At 42.9% G+C, this 15,801-nt stretch overlaps 1 protein-coding gene across 2 annotated transcripts in view; it reads right to left on the bottom strand.

The window, feature by feature from the left end:
- The window catches only part of MDN1 (midasin AAA ATPase 1), a 91,456-nt gene that overhangs the window by 37,487 nt on the left and 38,168 nt on the right, over positions 1 to 15,801 (bottom strand). For both annotated transcript variants that reach the window (XM_082216995.1, XM_082216996.1), the window contains exons 45-62: positions 15,379 to 15,495; positions 14,142 to 14,344; positions 13,750 to 13,895; positions 13,280 to 13,482; positions 12,101 to 12,321; positions 11,174 to 11,287; positions 10,264 to 10,393; positions 8,719 to 8,828; positions 8,440 to 8,573; positions 7,443 to 7,603; positions 6,867 to 6,987; positions 5,404 to 5,614; positions 4,914 to 5,136; positions 4,371 to 4,497; positions 3,149 to 3,316; positions 1,574 to 1,788; positions 911 to 1,298; positions 19 to 128 (exon numbers count right to left, since the gene is read on the bottom strand). In XM_082216995.1, coding sequence (XP_082073121.1) covers positions 19 to 128; positions 911 to 1,298; positions 1,574 to 1,788; positions 3,149 to 3,316; positions 4,371 to 4,497; positions 4,914 to 5,136; positions 5,404 to 5,614; positions 6,867 to 6,987; positions 7,443 to 7,603; positions 8,440 to 8,573; positions 8,719 to 8,828; positions 10,264 to 10,393; positions 11,174 to 11,287; positions 12,101 to 12,321; positions 13,280 to 13,482; positions 13,750 to 13,895; positions 14,142 to 14,344; positions 15,379 to 15,495 — 3,102 coding nt within the window. The remainder of the gene's footprint in view (positions 1 to 18; positions 129 to 910; positions 1,299 to 1,573; positions 1,789 to 3,148; positions 3,317 to 4,370; positions 4,498 to 4,913; positions 5,137 to 5,403; positions 5,615 to 6,866; positions 6,988 to 7,442; positions 7,604 to 8,439; positions 8,574 to 8,718; positions 8,829 to 10,263; positions 10,394 to 11,173; positions 11,288 to 12,100; positions 12,322 to 13,279; positions 13,483 to 13,749; positions 13,896 to 14,141; positions 14,345 to 15,378; positions 15,496 to 15,801) is intronic.

Genomic DNA, 15,801 nt, shown 5'->3' with positions numbered 1-15,801 from the left:
AGGGAATCTTGAAGTTACCTAATGTGAGGGTGACTGTGATGGCTGATGGCTTCATCTTCCAGATCTTTCCCTGTGCGTAACTGAGTTGACAGATTGTGTGTCTTCCATTCACATTCTAGATGGTGCAGCTGAAGGCGTCAGACAAAAAAACAAAAAACCATGCAAGTTTTATTCAAGATAAAACTCTGCCACCACTCCAATTGGGTGGAGGAGGAGCTATTCTTGTGTACTGAGAATTTACAGATCCTTCTGTATGTTGTAAGTCTACAGCGAGGCTGTTAAGCCATGACAGGTAAATGGAACCTCAAAGTCTAGAAACAGTGAGCTGTCTCCAATGAGGTTGTCATGTTTGGACAAGGACTTATGCTTGCATAAATGAATTTGGCCCCCTCCCCACACACCCAAACCTGTTCTTGGCATTCCCAAAACCCTCTGGAGCAGATTGGGAAGGGGTATAGGGAGAAGGAGGGGAAGTCCTTGCACAAATAGGATGATTTTGTTGGATACACCACCACCCCAGTTACCTCTGAATACCCATGACTAGTGACCATCATTGTCTAGGGAGCTGATCTCTAGCAATACACAGAAGGGCACAGATTCCTCACCTGTGCTCATTCTGTATATCTGTGTATATCTGTATTCATCTTGTAGGATTTACATGACTATGCAGAGACTCATTTTCTGTTTTGAAAAATGAGTAAGATCTTGCACCTGCCCTGGTACTTGTAGTTATGCACCGTGTTATCTGAATATTGGGTTGTTTTGTCTCATATGACATCAAATTTCCAATGCAGTCTTATTACATTTGTTCATGTGGCTTGGTATAGTTTAGCAGTCGTCTGAAGATTTGAAATGTCGGTGTAGCCTAAAAATCCCATTAGCCACAAGGCAAGGGAACCCAAGCCCTCACCTCTTCCTCTGCGTACTTGAGCTTGTATTCTCTTTTCACCGCTGGATCATACTGGGTCTGTGGAAGCCACAGCTGGATCTGCAGGAGACCTAGGTTGACCCAGAGACTGCCTCGCCGAGCTGTTTCGGGCAAGTTCTGCAGTCCTCCTTCATGCCCAAAGAACTGCTGCAAGCAAGTCAGCCAGATGCAGACGATCTGCTCAGGCAATATTTCCCGGGCAGCAGCATCCCTGAGCACTTTGCAAATGTACTGAAACGCCGCTGGGCTCTTGGAGGAAACCTTATTGCAGTTCCGGAGATACTCCTCCTGCTGTTCTGCCGGAACCAGGCCTTTAAGAACTACGAGTTGCCTATGCAGCATGACACCTTGGAACCTGGAATCAGTAAACCTGAAAGAAGAAAGAGATGTTCCAAATAAGGATGAAGAAGAGATCCGCAACTGGAAAGTCCCTAGAGCCTAATCAGGCTACTGGATAGGTATCACCTAGGCCTCTGCTGCCAACATAGAGACAAGAGAACTATCTCTACAGTAGGGTGGGGAGTCCAGCCATCCGCCCACCACATCCTCAGGTGTGCTTCTCTTTTAAGACCAGCTGTTAACCAAGGGTACAAAGCATCTATCTCTCCTGACCCCCCCCCCCGGCTTTGTTTCTTAATGCAGTACCTAAATTCAGCCATGGAAGAAAAGGGCAAGTTGGTCCACAGAACTGTGCTGACTTCCTGAAGCTGCTGTGCTCTCTCCAGCCGCTCTCCCAGTGTGACGTTGGAGGCGGACAGGACAGGAAGGCCGGTCACATCCCACTGGCTCCACTTGCTGCTGCTAGTTAGAATTTCAGAGAGGCACTTGGAGAAAACTGCTCGACTCAAAATACCCACACCCTAAATTAATAAAGATCAAAATATATGTTTATAGCATTGATAAAGGTTTCCACATTTTATTTTATTTTTTAAAAGGGCAGGTCACAGACTTGGAAATGTCAGACCATTTTAGAGAACATGTTACCAAAAAAACAACAACATCATCATTGTAACATTGGAACCCACTGAAAGTCACTGAAATTTAAGTAGTGCATCAGGATGGGTGGATGCAAAACAGGATTTCCAAACCAACATCCCAGCCGTATTTAAAATACCGTGCATAAACACTAAACTAATCCCTGCCTTCAGCAATAAGATAATCCCAAAATCTGTAATTTTGCTAAATATATTTCCTAATTAAGTTTATTTAAAAGACACTTCCCCATCTTCTAACACAGGGTTTGTGCTCTACAATCAGAGAAAAACCTGTCACCCCACCCCCGGCATTCTGATAATCAAAATATTTGATAGGGAGAAGTAAATCTAGCCTCATCTCAACTGTGTTCCTTTATCTCCTGCACTGTCTCCAATCAATGACTTTCACTGACCACTACAGAAAAATGCAAACAAAAGTGAACATACTGACAGGAACTTTGCTAATTTTGCACAAGTCGTTCAAATATGAAATGTCCAGCTGGATTTTTGGACAGGGCATAGAAAATGGGTTTAGTTTTTTGTTCAAGTTGTCAGGCTCCTTTTCAAGCTTTGTTTAGAAAGCAAATCCAAGTTCCCCTGAATTTAGCATCAGTTGTATGGAAGAATTATCCAGATTGCAGCTTGTCACAAACATCTCCTGCTTAACGGGCAGCTCAAAAGCACTTTAGGAGAATTAACGCTTTATTTTATATTAATGCTCTATTTTAAACCCGCATAAACTATAAATAGCAGAGCCTTCCTTGGGATCAGTTCTAGTAGCTAATTCATACTCCAAGCAATGGGAGTGAATACCTTCAATCCTCTGAATGAATAGTGAACCCATTCTCTGTGTGACATCAAAATGGCACCATTCATTCACAAAAAAGAACTATTAGAAAGTTTGTACGAAACTCGGTATCTGTACAAGTACACTCCACCCACCCACCCCCCAAAAAAGATCTCCAGAAAAAATTGTAACAGGGAAAACTGAGTGAAGACTGAGCATGCTCAGTGGGCAGAGAGGGCTCACAATTAGGAGAGGGGGGGAAATAAACGAGGTGACAGAATGGAATAACTTAAAAGAAAGCATGGCTGGCTGGAACTGTGAACAGGAGAACTTGGCAGTGCATCATTTTGATGAAGGTTCTACACTATTCTGTAAAATAGTTTATCATACAATAAGTTCCTGCCCTGACAATAGAGTCTCACCCTAACCCTTTAAAAATGCAAGTTTCCTCACACAAACCTGAACAGAACAGTCCATGAGAGATTTTGGCATCTTCTTCTCTTCCACAGACAGCGGCTGCCAGGTCAACCAGCGCTCTGGATTTGTAGTAACGACACTGCTCCAAAACGCTACTAAAGCAGCATTCACCAGTTCTGACCACACGAGAGAAATTTCTTCTGCAGAGACCTAAAAGCACAGGACGAAAGTGCAGAAGACTTAAAAAGGCTCTCAATGTTTGCCTCCGCTTTTTAAGCATTCTAATGGATGTGAGCACAAGTTTTACTTTTCAGGGACCAACCACATCAGCTAGAATTTTCCTTAGCTTTGTTATTAAGGACAGGAAGCATTTCTTGCATCAGATATGAAAGTAAGGTTCTCCCTTGGTCCTAAGAGAGATCTTAAGACAGAAAACACCACCACATTGTTCAACTAGTTATAGCTAAGGACCTACTGCAGCATTCTCTGGGCAAGCAATAAATGGGAAGGAATAGAGGAAATTGAGCCAGATGCACTGGGAATAGTACACCAAAAGTGATGCAGCCTACATGGGAGCAAGCAAATAGCATGGGGGGAATGGAGAAAGAGTGCCATAAGAACTTATAGCAGTACAAAGAGTTTAACAATGAATCAAGCAGAAGGAAAGAACTTTCCCACTCCTAAAACTTTGCAAGCAACCACAAGATGCTAGCTGATTCTTGAAGATGGTTTCCAGCACACTGGACAACTGAAACCAGAGATGCTCACCAGGTAGCAAGGTTAAGGAAACAAAGTAAGGGGGGCAAGAGAGGAGAAATGTTGGCTCCTTAATCCACAGTGGATGCTTTTTAGAGTCATCTTACCTACTTTCAGTTGTTTAGTTGTTTAGTTCTTGCTAAACACACAGTTTATCCAAAAATAAATACGGGAAGTCAATCAAGGACTTCTGTTTGAATGCCAGGAAGTTAGTTTGTCATTCCCCCCCCCCGACCCCCATCTAGCTGCTACTTTTATTAAGTAACAGTTAAATTTATGTCGATTTGATTTTTTAATTCTTTACATAAAAAGTACCCAGGTGTTTGTCACTGATAATGAGAATGTGCAGAGCACTATAATACAACCCCTTTTGAGGTCATATTACATTTTCCCTTGTTTCGTATGTTGAAGGTCTCTGTCCTGGATTGGAGAATACAGTGCCAGGTGAATAAAGAAAAGAAAAATGAAAAGGGAAGGGGGGTTTTCTGAATTTAACACTTGTTCTTACCTTTTGAGAGTCTAACAAGTAATAAAGGCCTTGAAACTGTTGTGAGGTAGATGGTGTAAACTTAAGGCAGAAAGCAATAAATTGCCTTATTTCTGAACATAGGCTTGATTGTTGACTGCTACCATTCCTGAGAAAAGAAGAGGAATGGCTTTTGATTGATAGTTTGTATACACACCAAGGTACAAAAATAATGAAAGGGGAAAGACGCAACACACAATTAGAAATTAAAGGAAAGTCCCACATTCAAAATCACCCTGGTCCTATTCAGAAATGTTCAGAATGTCTCATAATCCTTTTGAAACATAAATTCTGAAATTCTCCCCAATTCAAAGTTACTTGCATTTCTGTCAGCAGAATTGAGGTTTAAAAATATCTTGAGACATTCTAGCTCAGAGTGCGCGTTCATGAATTTGCTACCTGACTGAGCCATGGCAAACCACAAGATAAAAAGACTACAAAAGCTTAAGGAAGGGAAAGGCTGGATAATCGACCTTACATGAATCCCAGAAACCTTTTGCTCCATCACAAAAAACTTGCCCTCACCTTTGCAAGGAAGCCTCAGCTATACAATCAGTGGTTAGCTTGTACTGCCAAAGCACAGCTAGATACTCCATTGCAGGCCACAGTTGCACCTTATTGCAGAGCTGAGTTATCAAACTAGAATCCACCTGTTTGCCTTCAGCAGGCTTTTCTTTGAGAGGCTCGAGCAAGACACCTCCTTCCCTCAGCTTCGACTGCTCGAGATTCACCAGAGCCCATAACTCATCTGAAAGAAATAAAGAATAGAAATAGCCTGCAACTAAAATCTTGTACCAAAATAAGATTTAAGGCAAAAACAAACTCACTCATCAGCACAAAATATAACAGGGGGGAAAAATACAAACCTGGAAATATGAATTTTATCCGAATTTTTATGTTCATTTGCAGGAAACACGGAAGCTTACTATATGAACATGAAAATACATATTTGAAGTAACCTGTAGTACAAACATTATGAGGTGTTCTTCACTTCACCTGACCGCAAATCATTTACCTGAAATGACATCCTTCAAATTATTGGCTCTGAGAACTAGGCCTTGAGCCTGGAGCAATGCAGTCTTGATTTTCCAATCTGTGGCGGCCATTTTCAGAATACAGACCTCCTTCTGCCATTCGCCATCTCCAATAGCGGGCCTCAGCTCCTGGACATTAAGTGCTTTGGAAATTTTCCGCAACTGAACAGACGCATCCACTACTCCTACATCCTGAATAAGTTGAATAAAAATAAAAATGGCAGCTCCCAACTCAATAGATTGAACACTATTTTGTTTTGTTTTACTAAATCGCATAATAAGACCACTTATGCTGACCTCTTCTGTAAAGAATGAAGGGGTGCATATAATTTATATGCACGCAAGCAGCAGTCAACCGTTTAGGCAATTGTGCCAAAGTCCAAAGCATGAGAATGCCCCACACTAAGGGTGCACACTTTAGTATGTATGCAGTACTCTGTCTAAGAGAGTGGGTACTTTTGCCTCCAGTTAGCAGAAGCAGTGCTGCAGGACAGGACAGGAAGGCTCAACGGTTTGCTTCAATTCCTAAGCCAGGCCCCATTGGTCTTACAGCTTCTGCGCAAGCATGCTCCAAAAAAATCTTCTGCCTGAGCATTTGTATAGCTGTGCAGGTATATTCAAAAGTGATATACTGTACTAGGAACTGCTATCTAGGAACACAGAAAACAAGTCAGCTGATTGGTCCATCTACCCAAGTACTGTGTGCACTGAATGGCAGTAAGCTCTCTCGGTTTTCAGGCAGGAATCTGAAGATTGATCTTGAGAACGTCTGTGCACAAGGCATGCATTCTGGGGAAACCCAGCCAGATGGGCGGGGTATAAATAATAAATTATGATGAGGATGATGATGACACTTAACTATGGCTCTCGCTGTAGGGTGTTTAGTAAGTCTGGTCCAACTTTTCTTGAAAGGAGAGTATTTAATATATTTCTAAATCCATACACTCACTTGATCATCTTCTTAAATATCTATAAGTAGTTCTGTAACTCTGAGACACGAGTTCCTTAAATAATTCTAGATGGGTAGGGTAGCAGTGTAATACAACAGTTTTTCTAAAATGTACAGTGGTGCCCTGCAAGACGAATCCCTCGCAAGACGGAAAACCCGCTAGACGAAAGGGTTTTCCATTTTTGAGCTGCTTCGCAAGACGATTTCCCCTATGGGCTTGCTTTGCAAGACGAAAACGTCTTGCAAGTGTTCCGATTTTTTTTCGCTCCCCCCCTTTTTCTAAGCCGCTAAGCCACTAATAGGCTTTTAGCTGCTAATCTGCTAATCCTTTAATAGCCGCTAAGCCGCTAATAGGGTTCCTTCGCAAGATGAAAAAACCGCTAGACGAAGGACTCGCGGAACGGATTAATTTCGTCTTGCGAGGCACCACTGTATTACCAAAGAGAAACCTCCATAGAAGTCAACAGTATTCAGTTACATATAAATACATTGCACCTTGAATGGAAGAGGTCTTCCCCAAAACTTCTGCAGCTTCTTAACACTAGCAGAAACACCAGCAGGATTGGCTAGGCAAGCCTGGATTTGTTGTGAGGCAGACTGAATATCCTTGGGCAGCCTTAAAATAAGAGAAGCAATAATTGTTTATACAGAAAACTAAGAAAAGTTAAGATTGGTCATCAAACCATGAATGCAGCCTGGATATACAGCAACCTATGAAACCTCATTCCCCCAGTCCAGAGCTTCCCAAACTGTGTGCCATGACACATCAGTGTGTCAGCTGCAGTGTGTAGCTGTGTCACGCAAACATTCCACGCACTCCTCCTAGGGCTGGAAAGGGGTTAGTTTAACCTCAGGTTTGCTAATAAAACTGAATTATGGATGGTACATAGCCATCTTGACATGATTACCCACAGGGAACACTAAGAATATCTCTGTGCAGGGACTTTATACCTGCTAATCCTAGCCATTCCAACATATATAGGAAACATAATAATTAAACCTTAAAAAGCTTCCCTATAGAAGGCTGCCTTCAGATTTAATGCATTGGTGTACAAGCTAAAGACAACATACTTCTGCTGCTCATATGTGCTCAGCAACTTAGTTGTCCTGCTGATTAAATGTTTCACAACCCAGTGCCAGTGAAGAGACAGGAGTGCCAAGCCAGAGGAATCCACAGCAACCATGTCCGATATCGTCCAAAACCTGTCACGCCACAATAAGCAGTGTAGTATCTAGAGGCAAGCCAGAGGAAAAAATAATGAGTCTTCCATTCCATGATGCACACGGTAATGCTTTTTCAGGTGGAAAACATTGTTCTTTTATCATTAGGAAATGGCACATGTCTTAAATCTAAACGGGCCTTGTTTGAGCAGAAAGACACCTTCATTCCTGAGACTTTATGCCTGAGACGGAAAAGGTGCAAGTCTAGGATAACACAAGCTGCTAGGCAAAAATTGCACCTTCCAACCTTTGGTGTCTCAGGAGGGTAACCTCTTGCACTTCACCCACTGAGCTATGAGCCTGAAGTAGACTCCCTGTGGTCCTTGCTCAGAGGATCTCTTAAGGCAGCTTCCATGACCCATCCAGGCTGTGCTCCAGAAAACAGTATCTTTCTGGAAACAGATTTCTCTGATCTAACATCCTAAATTAGACCAGAAAAACAGAAAGCTGGAGCACTGCAGTTCTTGCAATTTAGCTTATCCTTTGGCATGAAGATGATTAGCTTTCCATTTCTGCAATCATTCATGGATCCTTGGCTTTGTTCTGGCATGTACATATCTTTATAGGGGCACACTATTTCCCTACAGTTCAAACTAGACAAAACATTTATCTGTTTTAGATGAGCTCTTATTCCTAAATCAGAGGAATCTCTTGAATGTGACTAACCACTTTGCCCGATCCTCCAAGCAACTGGAAAAGACAGGTGGATTTCATGTCCTCTTCCCAGGTTTCCACTTTCAAACAAAATGGTATGACAAAAATAGAGACCGTAACACAGGGAAAGTAAGTGGACAGCTCCCAAAGTCCAAGCAATGGGTGACCCCAGATGTTTGTATGGTCTACTTACTTCATACATTTTTTCATCAGACACAGACCCTTGAGTAGACTTCACCCAGTTCAGCACGAAGGCATCCCAAAGTTCAAAAAAGCCTGCGAGGTTCACCACAATAGCATGCGGCAGTGAGCTGTGGCTGCCGGGATCTTCATTTCAAGAATAAAATTAAACCAAAAGACAATGCAGAAAATTAAACCAAAAGAAAATGCAGAACTGTATCCAAGCACCGTGCTACAAAAACAACATCAGTGATTCGTTTAAGTAATTTTTAAATGGAAACACAATAGATACCTTTATGGAACTCCAGTGACATCCTCAAAGCACTAGTTCTTGGCTTTTTGGTATTAATCAGGCTCCTTTCAACGTAGCTCTTTTTCTCACGGTCCAGAAACAGTATTGCCCTGTAATTACAACACAACAAACCCACATGGATATCATTAAGTTATTATGTCAAGAGTATATCAAAATCCTGTTAAGAGAAAGCCAACAGCCCACAAATTGAATCATGTTGGGACTATTTAACATGTACATAATGCAGAGAAAACATTAGACACTACAAAATACTAATGTGAAATGGATCCTGAATAGATAATTTACAATCTGCATTAGACAAACAAAACAGGAGGAAAGAATTCTGACTATGGCAGTGGGTAATGGCAGAAGATGCATTAATATTCTGAATGATTTATGTAAAAATGAGTTTCCTTGTGAAATAAAGGTTTTGATGTAACTGTACGCTTAGATTATGGATTATCAGTGAGCATAAGGGTACCCAACTTTTTCTAGATTGTACATTACACCAGCCTTCATCAACCTGGTGCCCTTGAGATGTTTTGGACTACAACTCCTATCAGTCCCAGCACAGCATAGCTATGGCTGATGGGAACTGTAGTTCAAAACTTCTTAAGGGTTAGCGAAAGCTGCCTTACAACTTGCCTTCCAAAAGAAAACATAGCCAGGGATTGATTGGTTGGTGTTTTTTAGCAGTTTGGGGGGGATTGGAATCTGTGGCAATTATAGACTATCGGCCAACTTAAAAAGGGAAAGACATTATTATAGAACAGTGTTTTTCAACCTTTTTTGGGCAAAGGCACACTTGTTTCATGAAAAAAATCACGAGGCACACCACCATTAGAAAATGTTAAAAAATTTAACTCTGTGCCTATATTGACTATATATAAAGTAATTCTCTTGAACAGGAATCAAATAAACACAAAGAAGCATGGTTTAACATTCAAGCATGGTTTAATATTTTTTTCTTTAATGGCAAACAAAAACGTTGCGGACCGTTCTCTGCTCAGCGGGGATTGATCCGCTGATCCCCGCTGAGCCGGCGGATGACAGCTCCGTCTCCGCACTGTGTGTGGAGAGGGAGATGTCAGAGCCCCGCTGCTCTCTTGGGGAATCGGATGAGAGCGGACCGCCTGTCCGCTCTCATCCGATCCCATCCGATCTGATCCCCACCCAGGATGGAGGGAAAATAGGGTGGACACAGTCCAGCGCCTGCCTAGTGGGCGAAAATTTGACTTTTTTTTTTTAAATCTTTCGAATTTTTCAATTTTCCCCACGGCACACCAGGCAACATCTCGTGGCACACTAGTGTTGAAAAACACTGTTATAGAAAGTGGAAATGACAAACTAACTTTTCTAATCAAAATAACAGAAAGAAGGTGGATACCAATTGGTCCTCCACATGTTGCTGGAACTACGACACCCATTATGCCTGGCCATCGGCCATGATGGCTGGAGCATATGGGGAGAGTTGGGAGACCAAAAACACCTGAACGGCCACAGGGTTTCCCCATCCCGGATATAGCCCACGGGTGATGAACTCACCGATTTGAAAGTGATTGCAGCAGGATAAGCAGCTGATCCGAGTGTTCTTCTGCTTCAAAATCCACTGAATTGCTAATGATATCCAAACACTGCATGTTCCATCTGGGATCCATAGGAATCACATGCTCATCTGTTTTGATAGATGAACAACAAGGAAAACTCAACGTTTGTTTTCATTATAAACATTTTCCAACTCCCTCAATCCAAGAAATAGAGCGAGCAATATGCACCAGCATGAACATGATGCAAGACATCTAACACATGTTTACAACATAAAGGAGAGATTTGTTTAAATGGGAACGAACGTGGGGTAGGTTCCAATATGCAATTTATTGCGTCCTATTTTACGCACATGGGACGCGGGTGGCGCTGTGGGTTAAAGCCTCAGCGCCTAGGGCTTACCGATCGAAAGGTCGGCGGTTCGAATCCCCGCGGCGGGGTGCGCTCCCGTCGTTCGGTCCCAGCGTCTGCCAACCTAGCAGTTCGAAAGCACCCCCGGGTGCAAGTAGATAAATAGGTACCGCTTACCAGCGGGAAGGTAAACGGCGTTCCGGGTGCTGCGCTGGCTTGCCAGATGCAGCTTTGTCACGCTGGCCACGTGACCCGGAAGTGTCTGCGGACAGCGCTGGCCCCCGGCCTATAGATGTGAGATGGGCGCACAAACCCCAGAGTCTGTCAAGACTGGCCCGTTCGGGCAGGGGTACCTTTACCTTATTTTACGCACAGTAGCATTTTCTAAGCCCAATGAAAGGGTTTTTTTAAAAAAAAACAAACACAGCCCACTCAGTTCTGTTGCAAGCTACGTTTCACTCTCCATAACCTCATCAATATCACAAATCAATCTTCACTGTATCAAAAACATAGGAAGAGAATACACACTCACAGCCAAGAGAGAAATAAGACATCTTACCAGTCATATTTGGTTGCAGCAACTTTATTACATTACTGATCGCACCTGAGAGGGGACTGAAGTAAAAATTATTCAGAGATGCTGCACCGGCTTCCAGCTGAGTATACACTGAATCTGTAGAAAGAAGACAACCTGTGAATTCATGCCTTTCTAAGCTTATTATTTTTATTTATACGCTGGCAAGAATTCTTACTCGCCCTTCATCGTCAGTGCAGGTTGCAGCAATATATTGCACAATGATGAAAACAGACAGAGCCATTACAATTATAAAACGAGTGAAACGAAACAGAACAGTGTAATTTCAATTAAACGTGCTGGGTCCCACGAATCAAAACACCTGGACTGCCAAAGGATTCCGCTGCGATCCAATCCCAAAGCCCCTTCCACCCCATGCATAAGGACCAAGAACTCCTGTGCATATATGGGGGGGGGGGCTACTTCCTATTAGCTGCAGCTCCTTACACATCAGGTGACGCGCTGAAAGCCCAGCAACCTGAATGAGTGGGGTATTCATGGGGCAGCTGTGAGAAGAAAGCCAACCCCTGCGGAGAATGCAGTCAATTAATCAAGATAAAGCTGAATTGGTATCAACATATGAAATCAGTTGTGAGCTAGGGAAACCCAGCCAGATGGGTATGGTTATTATTATCAGAGGCCAAGAAGAAGCTGCAGGCCACAGAGCCAAGAAATTCCAGTTTTGGGGTTGAGAGTCTAATCATTTTTTTATATTTTTTTTTTGGCCATGAGACACTATTTCCTTTCACTCACTTATTGCACACACTATTCTGGTGACGCTGTGCTTTTGACTTCCTCCATCTCTCTACATTTACTTACAAAACTCAAGCATAGGATCGTGCTGCATGATTCTCTTCCACCACCACAAACATTCAGATTAGTCTTGCTTAAGCAGCAAGAGTCAACACTTACCAGGCACTTGTGGCAAATTCTTTTTTAACTGATTAAGCCACCCAACTCTCAACGTCCAGTCTTGATTCGTTGCTTTCTCTATGAATAACTTAACGGCTGCGGAAAGAACCTCCATGCCATCTGCCCAAGAGGCACTAGTGTCCACTGCACCAAATTTGAGGCAATCTGGATTAGGAGAGTGCAGGATTTTCTCAAAGTCATGTATAGTGAGAGGCAGCGTCCTGAAACGAGAGGTCATTGTAAGAAGAGCATACCTATGCAAAGAACAAACCATCTATACAATTTCCAAAGGCCTAGAGGAGATTTAACCTCTAAACATGTTAGAAGTAACCATGGTGTGCTGCCTTAACTCTGAGTAAAATCCCAGCTGGACACTGAAACCATGCTTTCAAACTATTGCCGCGTCCAGAATTGACGCCTTACAGTATTCCATTTTTCCAACATGCGCTATTAAAAAAATGTGGTAACACCCACATTTTATGTGATCTTTCACATGATGTAAGACATATCTGGAAATCTGTGGGACCTAATGGAAGTTCAATGCTCATATCCATGTTAACTGCTTCCAGAAAGACAACAGCAACTGTGCACCACCCCATTAACCTGGAATATCTCAGTAGTTTTGAGCTGTAATTTCCCTGCCGTTTTCATGTGATGAAATCTAGGAGAGTAGGTAGTCCATCATACAGTTCTCCTCCCCCCAACATTTTCATGGGTGAACAATGGGGGAACTGAAGCATGTATGCATATAGAGGGGGGTGCAATGCCCAATGACACCCGTCACGTCACGCCCACTGGTGAGAAGGACTTTTAGCATGACATGGTGGTATATCCATCAAAAAGCCACGGTTCCATAACGCAACAGGTAATGCAGTGTGAAAGGAATGTTAGAAACCGGTAGAGCAGGGATAGCGTTATAACCAAAATAGCAGCACAATAAACCCCATATCTGAAAGCAGCTTAAGCTTCGCAGGTATAGGGAATGAGAGCTGCTTGCTACCTTGTAAACAAGGAGAGTGGAGGCAGGAAAACGGCCTTAACTATGGTAGCCCAGTGCAGATGTAACTGCTAACGTTGCTCACTTATTTACATAGAGGGGCAGGCAAAAGGCTGCTCACCAATTAACCTGGAACAGTTCACTCTTACATGCCCAGAGGGATAGCAACACCTTGTGCTCACCTGCTGTTTCTCAGATTCAGCCTGTTCAGGCAGTAAGCCAGGACCTGGCCATCGTGATGAACCATAGAAAGCAGAGAGTCTTCAGCTGCAAACAAAGCACTGGAGGCAGAATCTGGCCACAATCCTAAGGCAAGGAGGGAAGCACCCCTCGTTTCCTCTGACTCCAAGACTGAAACATGCTTCATTATCAAGTCCAGCATATGCTAGTATATCAGGAGAGACAAAGGGTTGCGATTAGGTTCTTCAACTGGGAAAAACAACAACAGTAGTCTTCTTTCTGTAACATTTTTCTCAGGCATGGAAAACAATTAAAATGTAGCAGTTAGTTTGAAAAGATAGATAGATACATGGTCTCTAATTCTTGATTGCTCAGATTTTGAACTGTCTCTCACTATCTCTCTCAACTTTGCAAAAGATGACTCTCTAGCACAAACACTTGATGAGCACATTTCCAACGGAGGAAGACTTACCTTTTGATTGTCTCCTGACTGTTGTGAACTGACGTAGATGTCCCAGCACGCTTTATAGAAGCTCTTTGCTAAACCGAATCCTCGGCGCAACTGCTGCACAATCAGCGTTGCAGCATTAATCAAAGCAGATAGAGTGCAAGAGGAACCTGAGAAGGAAAAATTAACATTACAACCCACCAAGCACCTTTGTAGAATGCCTAGGAATTTAACCATTTTTTTTGCTTTCCCCCTTTTTCAAACCACCTACCTGAGCTAACTTCCGTATTATAAATCTGAAATCATAATCAAAATTTCCCAATTCATTCTCTCTCTCAGATGGTCTCTAACACAGTCACTAAATAGAAGTTATTCTCTTTAGCGCTTGCCAAGTTTATTATGCATACTTATCTCACCTGCTATGCTTTCCTTAGCTTCTGTATGCACAGCCACGAGCTCATCACATATGCTGCTTCCAAACAAGCCCATTCCATGAAGCAGCAGCTTCACATCGTGAAGATCCAATGAATCACTCTCTCCAGGAACGTAGATCTCAATTCCACGATTCCGCATGGCTCGGGATATTTCACCGTGTGATGGATCCATCGAAAGGAAAAGCCTTTTTAAGTTTCAATACACATAAGAGAGTATGGTTATTTAAGTTACCCATCCAGTATGTAATCTTACACTGCTGCTCCTGGGGTGGAGCGAGCGAGGAAGAGGTCACACTACAGCCTTGCAATTAGGCACTTGCCTGCAATGTTTAGCGATCAAGGTTATCACCTTGATAAGAGCAATACCAACAGTACATTTCTAAGCTGAGTTTCTATTAGAGGGGTACTTGGTTTGTCTGGCTCTTCCCTATGCACAAAGTTTTTTTAAAAAATGCTTATTGCACCCCTGAACTGCCTCCTCTCCACCACCAGGGAACTCTGCCTTGGCAGAAAAGGGAACTAACCACCCTGTTCTACTGTCTTGGCTAGGTGAACAGAGAGGCATGTTGTGGCTGCTACTTTCATGGCTTCCTCCTCTCCTTATCCTACTTAGAATCAAAGAATTGTAGAGTTGGAAGGGACCCTGAGGATCACTGATTCCAGCCCCCTGCAGTGAAGGAATATGCAACTGTCCCTATACAGGGATCAAGCCTGCAACCTTGGCATTATCAACACCGCACTCTAACCAACCAACCTCCCCAACCTGATTTATTAAACTTGCTGGGCACCCAAATAGCAAATGCTCTCTAGGCTTTATACAGAAAAGGAGGAAATGGTTTTTTAAAAAACACAAGAATCCAGTAACAATCTAAAGGCAATAATTAAACAGAGAATGAAAACGTATGTGTGTGGGTGTGCCTGCATATACACATGCAGTTCAGAGAAGGTGGAGAGACTAGCATTTGTGCATCACACTGCTTTGCTGCCCAGCAAAGGAAGACAAATGACCTTGTTGTAAAAAAAGGGGGGTGCTAAGAGAAAACTATCAAGCAATACATCACTTTGTTGACCCAGCTGAGCGATGATCAAACCTACACTTATTTTCAAGGCTGCAGTAGTGATACCTTAAAGAGACGGTGTTCCCACCCCAATGCATACTGCAACTCTCTAAGCATAATCCAACAACACACTCCAATAAGCACAAAGAATGTCAGCGCACCTGAAATTTGGATGTGGTGTGATAGTGGGGGTTACACCATCAATCACTCCTCTTTCACTCATGGTGAGGACTCCTCCAGGTTCAAGCAGAGCATTCAAGCGGTCCAGCACAGAAGGACTACACACAAGAAACAAAGGAACAATTAAGCACTAAAGGTGGCTCACTGATTTACTAACAACTGCAAGCATTCATTTGGCTTCATAATGGAAGGAGTATTCCTCCCCCCCCCTCCCCTGCTCAATCCGATCAGTTTTATAGCATCAGATATATGGAAGTAATGCAGAAATATCATGGGATGGTGTCCAGTTCTGTCCCCTCTGCTCAACAAAGACTCTTTGCCCCAGTGGATGCTTCTGTGACTGGAAGGGAGGGGAAAGCAATTTGTGCAATTTTTTGCAAACTTCCCCCTTTCTTCTGCATTGC

This window comes from Podarcis vaucheri (genome assembly GCF_965113315.1).
Source record: "Podarcis vaucheri genome assembly, chromosome: 3".
Classification (NCBI taxonomy): domain Eukaryota; kingdom Metazoa; phylum Chordata; class Lepidosauria; order Squamata; family Lacertidae; genus Podarcis; species Podarcis vaucheri.
Note: the sequence above shows the minus strand (reverse complement) of the source record. Positions and strands in the feature narration are given on the sequence as shown.